Source organism: Drosophila subpulchrella, chromosome 3R (assembly GCF_014743375.2).
Source record: "Drosophila subpulchrella strain 33 F10 #4 breed RU33 chromosome 3R, RU_Dsub_v1.1 Primary Assembly, whole genome shotgun sequence".
NCBI lineage: Eukaryota > Metazoa > Arthropoda > Insecta > Diptera > Drosophilidae > Drosophila > Drosophila subpulchrella.
Genome location: NC_050609.1, coordinates 15,102,247 through 15,118,238, shown reverse-complemented (window position 1 = coordinate 15,118,238; position 15,992 = coordinate 15,102,247). Strand labels below are relative to the sequence as shown.

The following is a 15,992-nucleotide window of genomic DNA, read 5'->3' as shown; positions in this document are numbered from 1 at the left end:
TAGATGATCCCGATCCGTATGTCAACCCAAAAATGGTCAAAATTAACCAGCTCCATAAAATGAAAACTCTCATTTTCGGTCTTTTTTGCAATGCGAATACTTGAACTTGTTCTGGACAATGATCCTCTGTTCCAGATGCATTGCGTTTTTATAGCTCCTTGCTATTTATTTACTCTAGATCATCCCAATTAGCTACGAATTTATGCAGCTTACCCTTTTGTTAGACACATAATAAATGCAATTGGGAGATATTTGCGTAGACTCAAGTGCAAATAAATGTGTTTTTGGCTACAAATATGCGTCAATTGAATTTAGCCGAAAACATTTCATTTGAGTGACAAATATTCATTTGAGTGAAAAATATCTTAATGAATAATTGGTAGCTTAGCGTGTGAGATTTACGTGATTTTATGAATCTCCAATTGTTTGCTAATGTATAGTTTTTGTTTTGTGTTTTCTAATTATCATGACGTCACATCTTACACCGAAGCGAAGCGAGAACAATGAACGAGAATATTTTATATTCATATTTCGCAATTGTATTTGCGATCCGCTGACCAGCTCTGATTTTTGAATTAGTTTGCTTTTGGCTGATCAGCGAACGGTTGAGCCATGGATTTATACAGATTTTTGCTGCTGTATCTGGGGTTTATTTCGATGTCTAACGTTGTGGTGAGCTTATAGATTTGAGTATATTGTAGATTTTTTATAATTCAAAAACCATTTACAGTTTGCGATATGCATTCCACCCAATCACTGCATTGAAGATGTGAGTATTATATCCATTTCGTTTTATTACTTTGGTTTTGTGTGGACATATGTGGCCCACAAATGATTGATATTTATATTATGGCATACAAATTTTAGTCACTTTAAGTACATTATAATGTTAAATACATACAAATAATTTATATCTATCCATTTACATTTTTTTTAAATATCAAATTATTGGATCCCACATTTCTCACATTCCAAATAAATTTACAAAGATTTTTTTAAGACCATATCAACTATAGGAAATTTTCAAAATGTTCTGTTTTCCCTCCTTTAAACTTATTTCCCCAGTTAATTAAATCTTTTTCTCCTTAATGAATCCAATGATAAATTACATTATAATGTTAAATACATACAAATATTTTATATCTATCCATTAACATTTTTTTTAAATAACAAATTATTGGATCCCACATGTTCCAAATTTCAAATAAATTTACAAAGTTTTTTTTAAAGACCATATCAACTATAGGAAATATTCAAAATGTTCTGTTTTCCCTCCTTTAAACTTATTTCCCCAGTTAATTAAATCTTTTTCACCTAAATGAACCCAATTTTCAATCCCACAGATGGAGGACGCAGATGCCAAAGAGCGATTCGACTACGTACTGGGCAAATATGAGGAGCTGGAAATGAAAATTCCCGGAAAGCCAGTTGGGTGAGATGAGTTTTCGCGTGTGTCTGGTAATCCGCTAATTGGCTTTTCATTGGCCCCGCCGGCAGTTTGCATGGCAAAGTGGTTACGCATGGCGAGGCGGAGGAGCAGCACTTGGTGTTCCAGTACATGGACAACACGCTGCATGACATCATCCAGACGTGTGCGTTTGTGGTCAGCCGGTCGCCCGGCGAGTGCGAGATCATCCGGACCTACTGCTCGGCCTTCCTCAGCCGCCTGCCACGCCCCCTGCTGGAGCGCCAGCCCATCGCCGTTTGTGAGGATGGGGTGCGGGTGGCGGAGGAGAAGGCGGAACCGGAAGCGGAAGACATACCGGATGCGGATGCCCAGGCGGAGCAGGGAGTTGGTCAAACGGAGACCACAACTACGGAGCCAGCCAGCTCCAAATTAAGAGAGTTCTACTGATGTGCGAATAAGTTATAAAACAGCGGTGGGAATATCCCCCTTCTGCATTTGACACCCACTTAATTTAGTTTGCATAAAGTGGCTGAGATTAACTCTCCTTTACAGGAAATTGGTTTTGGCGTGGACTTTTAATTAGATAGTTCTAAAAACATTTATCGCTGCAGCATCGCACTCTGTATCTTAGTACATTGATCCATAAGTTCTTTGTAAACATCTGACTTCAGTGCAGCAGACTTCTATTTAATGTTTGCGATTAAATAAAGCCTCTATATATATCTTGAAGAGTTTAGATATTTAAAAAATAGCCGATTATCAACAAAAAATACGTTACTTACATTTTTAAAATAAAAACTTTATTTTTTAATATATCTGAGTGTTTCTTAGGCTGATCAAAATTGTAATTGACCCTAGTTACTTACTGTTTATTTCGGTTAGTTTTCATTGGCAATAAATCTAATTTTTCAATTAAAATAATATTTTTGAAATAATAAAAAACAAGTTAGTGGTAAGTTTACAAGCAGCGCCTAAAAGTAGGCTTTTACATCTGTCTACTAACATTTCCCCTTGGCCACTCAATGTCACGGCGTTCCAAGATTGAGTTAGGAAGCTCTGACAGCAACAACTATGCGGCTTTTAGCTCAACTCAACAACTGAAGGCCCGAAGACTAGACCAGGCCAAGTTCGGCGCCTGCGCCGATCCCACAGTGCACAGTGGGTACAATATGAGAGATAAAAAAAAGGATAATTTATGCAACTTTTCAAATTATTTTTTATTTTAATTACAACTAAAATTTGGTACATATAGTCAAATAAATTAGAATGTTTTTTAAAAGAAGGTTAAAAGAAGATTAGATGAGGATGATAAAATAACTTGTTATATACATAACAGAAAGGGTTTTAAAATTTGTTGTAATTATTCTCTGTAAATATATTGATATTTTGAGTCAAAGATTTCCAAGGCATTGTAGTTATTTACAAATTGCTATTTTTATTTTGAGGTCCTTGAAGGAAGGTACACCTTTATAACTTGACTCCCTATCATAAGCATTTCTTAAGGTCTTTAAAGAAAGGTACACCTTTATAACTTGACTCCCTATCATAAGCATTTCTTTACAGATAGGGTTTTAAAATTTTTTAAAATTATTCTCTGTAAATATATTGATATTTTAACTCAAAGATTTCCAAGGCATTGGAGTTATTTACAAATTACTATTTTTATTTTGAGGTCCTTAAAAAAGGTACACCTTTATAACTTGACTCCGTATCATAAGCATTTCTTTACTTGGAAACCAAAGTTTGGAGCCACTGTGGGTCTCTCCAATGCGTGTGGGAACTCTCTTTTCCAAAAAGGCGAGAGCGAGAGAGAGTGCCTTGCGCCAAATAACAGTAAACAAAGCCCAGCTGCTTCAGCTGGCGGTACAATTTCAGTTTTCAGTTGTTAACGGGGCGCCAAGGCGAACTGGAGCAGCGAAAACGAAGCGCCGGAGCTGGGAAAAAGCTCCAAAAAGGCTGCAGACATCCAAATCAGAGAAAGAGAGAGAGAGAGGTAGAGAGAGAGAGGTGGAGAAAGAGAGATAGCCAGAAACAGAGAGCGCAATAGAGAGAGAGAGCTATCGCTTGTAAAGAGAGCCACCTTATAGCGAGAGTCTCCCCGAGATATTTAGATTGTTATTTGGCGACAGTGACAGTCCCGCACAGAATTATCTGCTCAGTGCTAAAGTTGAACTCGTGTGGGCAAGAGGCAAGGCCGTTTCTCGTCACGCCCACCCGCCACCCACCACCGCCCCCTGCCGCCTGCCACGCCCCCCGCCAGCTGGGAGCAGCAGCTGCTTTTCAGTAGTGAAGTGGTAGTGTGCGTGCGCGTTTCGCGGCAACGGAATTGCCGCCGGTTGTAAAAAACGCACAGGATAAAAACGAATTAAAGTACGTCGAAAATCCAGTCACTTTTGCATAATCCAAAAACGGGAAAAAGCTAAAATTTAAGCGGCGCGTAAATATACTATTTACTTTCTCGTGTAATCCATTCCACCCTTCGCCCCCCCCCCCCCCCCCCCCCCACCCGCTTTTATCAACGAACATGTTATCAGCAAACGAAGCGCCACAAAAAAACACAGAAACGTACTAAAAGAAAAAAAAAAAAAACAAACAAAAAAACACAAAAAATATATGTATAAAAACCAAAATGAAAAGAAAATGCATTTGAATGCGTGAGTGTGTGTTTAGGTGAGTATTAGCGCTACAATGGTGTGTGTGCTCGAGGGCCTGCGGCTCAGCTGAGTGCTGAGTAAACAAACAAAAACCAACCGAAGCCAAACACAGACCCCAGCACAAATACCACCACAAATACCATCACCTCTATACGTACGAGCACCCTATCACCCCCCCACCCATCCGCACACACACACACACACTCGCACGCAATTATTAGCGTTCCCCAAATCCACCAGAAATGTGCGAATTATGAAATATTTTACCCTTGAATGTCATACGTATTAGAATTAGTGGCGGGGGGCTACAGAGCGTTACTTTTTAGCAACTTTGTAATATCGCAATATAGTGGGATCCAAGAGTATGCTCAGTTCTTAACTATGAAGAATGTTTACTCTTTATATAATACTATCGCTTCTGAAAGTTATCAAAACCCTGTTAAATTTTTGTATTCTTATATGGTACCAATTTGTCTATCCTGGAAAGTTATTTATCTTTTACATATATTTCGTTGAATTATTATGTTTTCAAAAATATTACGCTTTTAAGAATTTAAAACAAGGTTACAGAAAATATTAAAAGAAAAGTTGTATACCTTATTTTGTTGTCACGCCTATAAAAATTATACAAATAAATTTTTAATTGAAATACCAAATGTTTTCATAATTCAGGAAAATGTTCTGTTGCTTACATATACACAAAGAAAATTCAGACGTTCTCATCTGAGTTGAAAATGTTCTTAAAATTAGAGCGACATTTTTAAGTTGAAAATGTTTTTATTTTGTTCGAATCAAGTTTAATTGGCAGTATTTATGTACATTGTATATCTCAACAAATAAACTACTAGTTCAGTCCGTAGTGTATACTTAAAAGTTGTTAAATAAACTCAATTTTACTTTTCTCTTCTCACCATTTCGTTCTAATATTGAGAACATTGTTACCAAAATGTACTTAAATGGTTTTTAAGAACGAATGTTCTCAATTCAAGAAGAATGTTCTTGGATATTTCTCTCTGTGTAGGATTTACAATGTCGTAAATTGCCAAAAGATATTGTTGAAAGCACTTAAAGCGATTTAAGATTACATATGTTCGTCTATAATACAAAATATTCTATATAATGCAATGCAGCACATGGCGAATATTAAATTTAATGGGACATTGTTTTTGTTACTATCTTGCCACTTGATAGGAATGCTTCTTTTGAGGAACTTAATAGGTTAATGAAAAAGTCAGATCAACTCACGTACTACAGATAACTAAGAAATATAAAGGTGTTAAATTCTTCAAGTAAACAAACACTCCATCAGATATTTTCTGATAGATACCCCAAAGTCGGGACCCTTGAATATAGAACTTCGTGTGATTTTTTTGGACCGCCCCGTGGTGAACCGAAATCAACAGCCCAGCATGCCCTCAAAAACTTTCCTGTGACGTGCGATGCCTAACGCAAATTATTTGAGAGCTTCTTCAACGCATTTTGCCACTTTTCTTCTCGCGCGCAATTTTCTTCTCGGCCGCCCTTTTGGAGACCCGCCAAAGTGTCTGTGAAATCCATTAAGTTTTGTTTTCGTTTCTTTATGAACAACATTGACTTTGTCAACGGTTCGTTCGCCATCATCCCCTGCATCCTCACGCACTTTTCCAAAGAGCAACTGTCTGAGCAAGTCTTTTATTTTATTTTAATGCCCTCACTTCCCTTTGGAGGATTTTTTACAAAAATGTTGTCAAATTTATTGACTCACTTTCGTCTTTGTATTATCCGGCTTTATCCGTCTGCTGTTGTTTCTTTGTTGTCCCACCAGCGAACGTGACAAGTTATTTCAAATTGCACAGGAGCTTTAAGGGTCATAAACTCGACTCTTGACAACTTTCGAGAACTCCAATTAGGTTAATTATTGGTCTGGCATAGTAATATGCGGGTGCTATCTTCTGGAACGGAACCTTTCTAGATTGTTAAGGAACTATTTGGAATTGGTTTAGAAGTTCCATTACCAAGAATGTCAGACTTAGGAAGGTTTAATTTGTCTCATATTATAACTTAAAAAAATAGATGGCGTTTTTTATATAGGAATTGCTGATCAATATACATAAACTATAAAGGTAAAAGACCTATATTTACTTAAAATATTAGAATTTTCATACCACCAATATATCTTGTGGTTCTTTATATGAAAATGTGCCCTGCTCTCCCACTTTATGCTTCACATCCACTTAGTTAGCAATTGTTTTTCGGTTGCCCTCGCCTCTAATGAAGATCTGTATTAGCTAAATGCTCGGGGAGGCGTATTGCAAAGTAAATGGAAGAGCCGGCTAAAAGCTTTCAAAGTGCCGCGCCGCACCTGTCTTTAGTGGCCCGCTCTCAATCTCGTGGGAATCCCCTGTTTTACTGTTTGTCTTTGGGTTTTCCGCGTGTATGGCGGATAAGGTTAAGGTCGCGCGGATTTATAGTATATGAAGTCCCGATTTTCGTGGGGCCCGCTTATAAATAGTCCCCGTTCTCGGCGATTACCCTTCGCATGCAATTTCCCCCGGCATTTGTTTGCCCTTCTTCGTATCTCACTCGCTCTCTTTTTCTATCTTTCTCTTTAGGGCCCGGCACGTGCCTTTCACTTGTGGGGGGAAAATGGAGAATTTCGCCAGAAATCCAAGGCCCAAAAATTCGCTCACGGCCATGTTTATGGCGTCTGCCGCTGACTGACGTTCATTGGCTTTTGTGCGGATATTTGTTTTTGTTATTATTCCGCCTTGTCCGTGGTCCTTCGTCCTTCATCATTGGCCATAAAATGGTGTCTCCGAGCACATTTCGCTGGTCGCGTCCGCATCTGCGGCCCAGGATCCAGCAGGACTCTCTGTATCCTTCCTACATTTTTACAAGTTTATTTTGTTCCCCAAATTCTGGGGAATTCTTTGCATTTCATTCTCTGGGAATTCCCCTTTCTTTTCGCCCATCTGTCAAGTCGCTTCCTTTCCTTCCTTTTCCGACTTCATTTAATCAGCAATTCATTTATTTAAACGCCTTGGAGAAAATCATTTTTGTTTATTGATTACGAGAAAGAGAGAAGGATTTCCTTGGCGAGGGAATATAAAGAGAAGTGCTAAGGACTCGCACTCTCAGCCAAAAAAGGACACTAATTTGATTTGCTCCTTTCACAGTTAGAACAAAATTTGTTATAAATCCAAGTCCAGTTAATTACATTTCACGCCCTCTTTGCACAATTTATTTTAAGGCCCAATTAAAGCCACTTTTGTTTACTTTCAAAAGGTATTCGCATTAGAAATATCAAATGTATTACATACAAAAGTTAGACCTTTATAATACCTACTGTAACATTTTTACAAAAACTTATCGATTTTTATTTATAATTTTTATAAAGTTCTTTAATCTGTATCCTAAAAATACTAGAGATTTTTCTTTAATTCCTTAAAAATAAAATATTTTCAAAATAAATAAAGTTGCTCTTTAACGAAAGATAAGATCAAAATATTCCCTGTCGCTTACATATTCCTCAATATCTCATTTAAAATTTTAAGTAAAAGAAAAAAAGAAAATTCAATGAAACTAATTAACTTTTCGCCAATTTCTTTACAGTAAAAAGCTCGAAAAACTTATTCACACCAAAAAAGGAACTGGTAAGTCATGTTACGTATACGCAACGTTGCCGCTTAAAATCGCTTAGAAACTACGTAAACAAACCCTGCAAAAAAAAAAGTAGAAGATGGAGTTCGATCTATTAATAGCTGCCCAAAGGATAGTTGTAAAGTTTTGCTCCAGCTGGGGAATCTTTGCAGAAGACACTATCGAAGACGGATGACACGGGCACGCCCCCAATCGCTTTTTCTTATGTTTTCTTTATTTTTTTTTCGGGAGCTCTGGGCAACTGGTTCCGCTGCAGCTGTCGTCGGACTTTTAGCTGCCACTTTGGGGGGTATGAAACCACATTGGCAAAGAAAAAACAACCTTTATAGAACGAAATTGGGGGGGGAAAACTTCACCGTTAGCCGTTTTGTGCGGCGCTTATCCGTCTTAGCCATTTTGAGTCGCGATTCAGCCGCCACTCGGCGATATTTTTCGCAAAGTTTTTGGCCACGTTTACATGGTTTCCTCTTCCCCGATTCCTTGGTCGCTTTGGTGGCTTTTTGCCGGAAATAACACACGAGTGCGGCCGAGATAAGGGGTGTATGTACTGTATGTGTTAGCCAAGTTCGCTTTTTTCCGACTCCCTGGGTGGAAATTATTGTCTAAGGTTGTGTCGCTGGTCCTACCAACGCATAAATTTGACTGTCCCACATGTCCTGCGAGTCCCATTTTTTTCCTCTCCCTATTTTTCCCCCCTTTTGCCCGATGCTCTCGTATATCCTGTTACCGCTTTCAGTAGGTTTTTCCCCTTTGTTTTTTCTTCCATTGTTCGGTCCTTGCCTTTTAGTTTTTTCCAACGTCGTCTATTTGCTCTATTTTTAGACCAACACTTTTATTTTGGTTGATATTTTTGTTCTGGCATTTGTGGTACAAAAAGTTGACCGTGTTGTTTTCACATCACTGGTTGTGGTGGCCCAAAGCCAAACCCGAATTGTTTACAAATGCGAATTCCCAATTAAAAGCTTTCGACTTTGCTTTTGCTCCCTACCTCGCCCGCTATCGATTATATAATAATAAACCTGCCTGGCCACGTGGCGCCCCAACTTGCCACGTAATTATACTTTCATTGGGTCGCAAGTGCCACTCGGCTAGAACCCGTTGTGGCCGGAAGGCAATTACAGGTAATTTTAATAACATGGATTACGCATACGCCGCGTGTGCCACTCGATAGTATCTGAAAATGGGTCATGGCAGGCAGCCAAATGTTTGATATAATAATTGTGTTTAGTATAACAAGCGCTAATAAAATTTTAAGTTGTGCCATGTATTTTTAGCACCATTCATAAATCAATTTATTTGGTATCTTAATTGGGTTTGAGATAAATGAATGAACAGGTCAAAAGCAATTGACTGTTCAGGAATTAAGCCAGTTTGAAGTAAACTCGTTTGATTCTACACATTTTTGTCACAAATAATAATACATATATTTAAGCTGTCAAAATTACTATAAAAGTTTTTGATATTCCTTTTAAACTCTCCCATATATTATAGGCCAGGGTCTTAAAGACGTTGAAATAACAGGTTTTAATTAAACCGAGACTTTGGTTAATCTTACAAACTGTTCACTTTGAAGCCCGCACACACACACTCAATTACTTAGTCCGACTTTTCGAGGAACCATGTAGCTCTGGAGCTGGAAAATCGTTAGCCTGGTTTTAAGACACGCCCACACACGGTGAAAATGTCCTTTTGGGGAAACCAGTGACCGAGCAGCGTCGGCGTAATTAAATTATTCCACAACAATTGCCGCTGGAACAAGAGTCGCTCATTGAGTTAATTTGCGACAAGTCGAGGTGGTGATGTCGACGAATTCACTGCCGCCAAAGTTTTTCACTGTCCTTTTGCCCCCCCGCTGAACTTTTCGCAGAAAAGGATTAATTAGGATTAAAAGTGTGTCGAGTGGTGGACAAAAAGCGCCAGAACGGTTAGCCCTTAAACTACAAAGAGGCCAGCTGCGGTGGTCTTCAAAAAGCAGGGAAAACTCGGAAGGAAAATAATATAAAATGAAATAAAAATGGCTGGATGCTTTCTGGCGGTTGGCGTAATCGTGCGGCATAAATAAGTCAACCAGTTGGCCAACAACTTCAACTTGGCTGCCTTATGACGATAATCACGATGGTGATGATGATGATGACGACGATGATGATTTCTCATTTTGTGCATGTCGCATTTAATTAACATAATTCAATTTAATTCTGGATTCCCTGGGCTGCCGGTTTTTGTTTTAAGTAAAGTACAATTTATTACACAGGCTCGAATAATTCCGAGTTTCTTGTTCTTGTTGATCTGGCCAAATTCAATTGAATTTCAAAATTGGCTTAACCTGTTCCCAAGCGCAGCCCGAATTCAATTAAAACTAACAGCATTTATCGGTTTCCAATGCAATCAGTCTGGATATCGTGTTAAAATTCTTCACCTGGCTTATATCCGAGTTACGAAGGTTTGATTGGCTGACAGAGCTGGAATTGAAATCAGTTTAATGGCAATAAATAAATAAGTTAAGCTGTCAAATCCACTGCCCCACAGCTGCCCGTTCCCACTGAAAGTATTGATTCCATCGATGTTTGAAAACATGGTTACAGTTCGAGACTTTTTTTATGAATCGGTCATTTCGTTTGTGTGTCTCATGAATGCGTCGCTAATCTAATGAAACCATTTTCATTTCCATTCTGCTGACATTAAAGTTTTAAAGCCCTAAATGGCCGAGGGCAACCCTTTTGCGCTCTCGACCTTTTCGTACAACTGCCGGCGGACACTATAAACTGCCAGTGATATTAGTTAATGCCCTGCTGCGGTCGTCCATGCGGAATTGTTATTATTTAAATGGCCTATTCATTCCGGTCCCCGGTTTGCGGTGAATTTTGTGCAGAGCAAAGTAGATGGTTAGGTTTCAACGGGCTTTATATGGTAAATAAATCAGATATTATTATATTTACTTTTTAAGTTTCTATGTTATTAAGCTATGGATAGGATTTTATTAAAGAAAAAACATTTTTGAAGGTTTTAAAAATTTTACTAAAAAGTTTTTGTTCAGAGAAAAATATAATCGTATCAAAGGGATTTATCTGTTATGTTATACTGTGTTTGCAAAAGGTAAAATCGTTATATTATTTATCAGTGTTCCTTTAAGCAGTAAATGATTTTTATAATAAACAGAATAATTATTTTCCTGAAAATAAATCAATTTTTAGGGTATTTAATCCGCTTATACCACCAAAACAGGCAGCATCAACTGCAGAACGCATTTGTTTGGCCAGCAAACTGAGTGGAAAAACTTTTAACTAAAATGGAACCCAAGTACACACAAACATGTTAGCACACATTCAGAAGGGGATAACTGGATGGATATGGAAGGCTGGGATGCGAAACGGTGAATATCGTACTAGAAAAGTTGAAAATAGTGAAATGTAAGCAAATTGTAAATGCCAAAGGATGGAAATGGGAGATAATATTCGTATTAAAGGGGCGTACTACGCCTTTTTAGTTACGGTTTTGGGTCGGGAGAATACGACTTCCAAGCAAATGCACACGAATGTATGAATATTTCATTTGGCAAATGTAAGTAAATACATAAGCCAGGCCGTAGGACATGTTTCTCATCTTCGTTTCGCCATCAAATCTGCAAAAGGACATGTGTAAAGTGTCGATGTGGGTGTACACTGTGTGTGTGTCAGCTGCGGTTTTGCAATTGAATACGAGGGTCTGCTCTACCATCTTGGTCCTCGCTTCCTTTTGAGGTCTTGAGTCGAGTGCCTCTCCTTGGGTCTCTGCCACAAACGCTCCACGCTGTTTATGCTAAAAATCTATGCCACATTAGTTCGTTGCCATCCAGGCCCAAGTTTGTTGTCGTTCGTTTTGTTTCGAGGGTCGTGTTCGTTCTGCCGCCGTTGTTGCGCTTTTGTTTGGCCCCTGTGCTTGGCTTTTTGAGAGGTGAAGAGCGCTTGAGGTTGGCAGCGAGCGAACAGGAAGCCGGCGGACAGACACGCAGTCAGTTAGACAGCCAAGACAAGGGGCAAATAAAGGGATACACACTCGGAGAAACGGGGCCTTAATTCGTTATATACCAAAAAATATATTTGTTGGTTAGGGAAATTTCTCTTATCCCCATAGTTAACCTAGCAAGGTTCGAGTAAACAGGTAAAACTAGATTAGGGCTATCTTAGTCTTGCCATATAAGGCAATGATACTTATTTGAGGCACCTCAACCTTCGCTGTCTTAAACACTCTTAAAAATAAAATCCCATATTAGGTCCTTGTCCTTGTCATTGTATCCTTAAAATTTTTTTCGAAAAATTGAATATTCCTATTTTTAGACCTCTGATTTATCCCCGCTCTGGGCTTTTAGAAGAAATTCTTAATAGTCTAAAAGTTTTCAATTAAAAAAATTTTTTTTTCCTTCTTTCTATATAAAAATCAAATTATGATTCCATATTAAGTTTTTTATTGAGATCCTGAAATATATTCGGATACAAAAAAGTCTTGAATGCTTTGAAATATCTTATAAAGGTCTCGAAAAGCAGGCAAAAACTATATATATGAGTTGGACACTCTTTGTTGCATACTTTTAGGCTTTGTCTATTGAATTCTGTACTATAAGATATTTAGTTCCTTACCCGATTTCTCGTTTTACATATTTTTCCCAGTGCAGTTTCAGTCCCAAGCAGTTAGGATTTCGTTAGCCGGCAAGGCCGCACAAATGGGACAAAAGAGCATCAGCGTAAGCGGCCATAAACAGGCCACCAACATCATGGAACTGGGAACATGGAGCATGTAATTATGCGCCCGAGTCCTTCTTGTCAGGACAGCTCATGTTGATGCTTAACTCCGCTCCGGTTTATTTCCCTGCTCCTGCTGGCAGCGGGCCCTGCAGGCTGCAAGTTGCTCCGAGTTGAGTTATTATCTCCGGCCAGTGTGTGTGTGTGGGCGTATTATTTCTAACGCCCGAACACCTGGGGCAAGATTCCCTACACATAACACTAACAGCTTGCCAACGTTGAGCTAATTAATAACCGTAATTAAGTTGACTTAATCTAAATTGCCGTTTTTACATTCCTGTCTTGGTAAAATGTGCCACAATGTGCGATTAATGTGGGCCATCAGTATCAGATGCCTGGGCTCACTTAACAGGTCTTAGAAGCCAACTTAAAGCCACTGCGATATGCAAATGGTTAAGAGGGCTGAGAATCGCAGTGCTCATCAGCCTCGTAAATTTGCGACGATGAGTATTCAAAGCCCTTGCTGCGAATCATGGCCATTCGACTCTCTCTCAAGCAGGCAGACTCCTTCTGGGTGCTGCACACGCTGCGTATGAGCAATTAAACGGAAACGGAAACGCGACCCATGTCACGTATGCGCCATGTGACACTAGTTCCTCGTGTTTAATTACACTTTTTATAGCTTCAATGGACACGAAAACCGATTCGCAAGTCGAGTGGGGCAAAGCAAGCTGACTAACGGTCAGTTTTTCAAGGGTCTCTGGGACAGGAAAAGGCGCAAGCAATAAAAAGGAAATTAATTACTGCCGGGAAAACGGAAAATACGGTTCGGGGTGAAGTGGCGCCCGAAAGTATGCCCCAAGTACTATTGGCCAAACTTTAAGGCTTTGGACAAGTTCAAGGTGCGTGGGGCAAGGGATAACTCATAAAAGTGAAAGAAATATTGCTTTTACTTGAGCACACAGAACACAGAACACCCACACACACACACACCTACACCCACACCCAGGGAAATACACCCACGCACACAGAAACAAACATAAGCAACAATAAACGTGTGCATAAATTTCGTGTCGAGCTGTGATGTGCACGCAATGCGCGGGGGTGGGGGGCTAAAAAAAGGAATGGCGTCAGCCAAACATTTGAATAGCACGCACACACGCATATGTCTCGACGGCATTCGGTACAGTGGACACTCACAAATAGAACAGGAGATTATTGTCTTCATTCATTCTAACTAAATTCAAATATATTTATGCTTAAAATGGATAAAAATATTATTTTTAAGAATTTACAAAGGTTTTAAAATATCGAAATAGGATGGAAATGGTTTAATATTTTAGAAGGTATCTCCTTAAAGTGGACAAAAGTCACTTACGGATATTACAAATATCTGAATTATTTTAAACGTTGAATAAACGATTTTGAAGAGATTCATAGATAGCAAAGCTTATTTATTTATTTAAAAAATAGATAAAAATACTGCGATCTAGAAAACGTTTCTTTTTAGCCTTAAAAGTAAAAAAAAATTACGTTCAAGATATCCGTAAATATTAAAACTATATATCTACAACAAAAAGTAAATACTGTTACTGCAGTCTTAAATCCTTTTTTAAACCATTTTATTTTGGCAGAGTTTAGAGGAAAAATAATTATTAAACAAACCAAAGTAAAGTCCTTTTTTGCCATTCAGATTGTTTTAATTGAGTCCCATCTGTAGCAGCACAATAGTTGAATATTCCGTTTACGTGCCGTTGCCGCCGTCACTGCTGTTTGCCTTTCCATTCTACTCTGCGCTTGTTATCGTCACTTCTGGATTCAATCAATCTTCCTTCTGCGGCGAGCAGCTCCAGCACGCACCGCCAGCTGAGTGCCACTCTCAGTGGGCCTCAGCGTGCCACGCGGCGTATGCGTAATGTGTTGATATTTGATACACATCTTGTCACTTTAAAGGGAATTCGAAGGGCTCTGCCATTCGGCAGTAGTGACCCGCGAGGTTATTTCGGTCACCCCTTGCCCAAACAAGGCGAACAAGATACTAATCTATTAGCTGCTAATCGTTTATCCATATGTAAATTGACTGCCCAAAGGCAATCATCATGGGCCACAAACGGCAATCACAAATATTGGACTTGTGTAGGTGGAAGGAAGCCATGGCCATTGTTTGGACAAGGATATGCCTCCTTGCCTTTATTGCCCGCAATGTGTGTCTTTGCTTGAGCCAGAAGGCACAAGATCACATTGCCATGGGAACAATGGAAAATGTCTTCATTTATAGCCATTATTCAAACATATATGTCTGAAAAAACTGCTACAGATTTAATAAGACTTAAAATATATATATAATGCTGCCAAAAAAAAAAAAGGATGCAGTGAATAAAGGATAGTACTTGTACATACTTGTGAGCTTAAAATATATTGTGTTATACTTTTAGACACCTAAAGATGAGATTTCAAAGTGATTTCAAAATCCTAGTGATTTCTGTGGCACCCCTGTATAAATAATTTATACACCAAGTCAATACTTGATAAACATTTTTTCCCCCAGGGCATGGAGGAAATTCTTCAAGCATAACTGCCTGCCTATTCATGTTGCTAGCCAATAAAATTCTACAATCCCCCGCCCACATACATACCACACATATAATGCCGGCAATCAATCTGTGACCCGCCACAACATTAGAGCATGGCGAATGGAACGTAAATCATAAGAATTGCACACACTCGTGGCAAATATGCGAGCTGATTTTTCAAAGCGTGCAATTTACTTGTAGTTTTTTTTCCACTACCCTATCGCAAGTTTGCCTAATGGCCGAAACAGAGAAAAAACTGGGCTACTCAACAAATGGCTGGATTTTAATATTCACTATTTTTTGTGCCCAGACTCGCTGTTGACCATGATGTATGCTATGAATTGTGTGGCCTCTGTGGAGCGTAAAAATTGAAATTACTTTGCTGCCATACGCAGTTTTGAAGCAATTTCCATTTCCATTCATGGTTGATAATGCCATCGAAGCCTGGTCACATAAATAGTTGGCGTTGCGGTTGGCTGCTCGTTGGCCTGGCCAGCAGGGCGTATGAATAATATTTCTGCGGCCATATGTAACCAAATTCGAAACGCATTCAAGCCTGCAGTCTATTTCTGGTCTCCTTTTATAAGTTCCACAAGGGAAAGTAACGCATGATGGCTTTTCCTTGGAAAGGATATTTTTAAACATGGCTCTTTCTTCCATTTCCCGGGAAATCATTCGATTTCAAACATCATCCGGCTGCGATTGCTTAGCCCGGGGGAATGCAAACATTGTCGGCATGCAACAATAACATTTGCGAAGTGCATTCCGAAAAACAAATGCTCTGAAATTACGAACATCGAAGAACGCCGCTGGCGAATCACTGGAAACGAAATCAATGTATGCCACAATCAAGTTAAAAGTTCTGGATGCACATTCAACTGATTTGCGACACGTCGAGCATTTTAATTGAGTTTCCCTATCGGAAGGCAAATAGAATCTTCCCCCCAAAAGGGAAAGTAGCATTCACTTGGGGTAGCAGAAAAACGCATGATAAATATGCAAA

General features: G+C 39.0%; 2 protein-coding genes across 3 annotated transcripts in view; both read left to right on the top strand.

Annotated features, from left to right (window-relative positions):
• The first annotated feature begins 589 nt into the window (after window positions 1–589).
• LOC119558286 lies at window positions 590–2,134 on the top strand. The gene is made up of 4 exons (XM_037871673.1): window positions 590–672; window positions 731–769; window positions 1,344–1,432; window positions 1,498–2,134. Exons 1-4 carry the CDS (start codon window positions 613–615, stop codon window positions 1,853–1,855), a joined length of 546 nt encoding a protein of 181 aa, XP_037727601.1. The 5' UTR covers window positions 590–612; the 3' UTR covers window positions 1,856–2,134.
• A 1,189-nt stretch (window positions 2,135–3,323) lies between these two features.
• LOC119546153 (cGMP-specific 3',5'-cyclic phosphodiesterase) overlaps window positions 3,324–15,992 on the top strand; it is a 49,008-nt gene continuing 36,339 nt past the window's right edge. The window contains exons 1-2 of one of the 2 annotated variants that reach the window (XM_037852274.1): window positions 3,324–3,778; window positions 7,654–7,694. The gene's annotated coding sequence lies outside the window, so the exon portion shown is untranslated. Of the gene's footprint in view, window positions 4,079–7,653; window positions 7,695–15,992 lie in introns of both variants that reach the window. The other variant, XM_037852265.1, reaches the window with a different exon arrangement.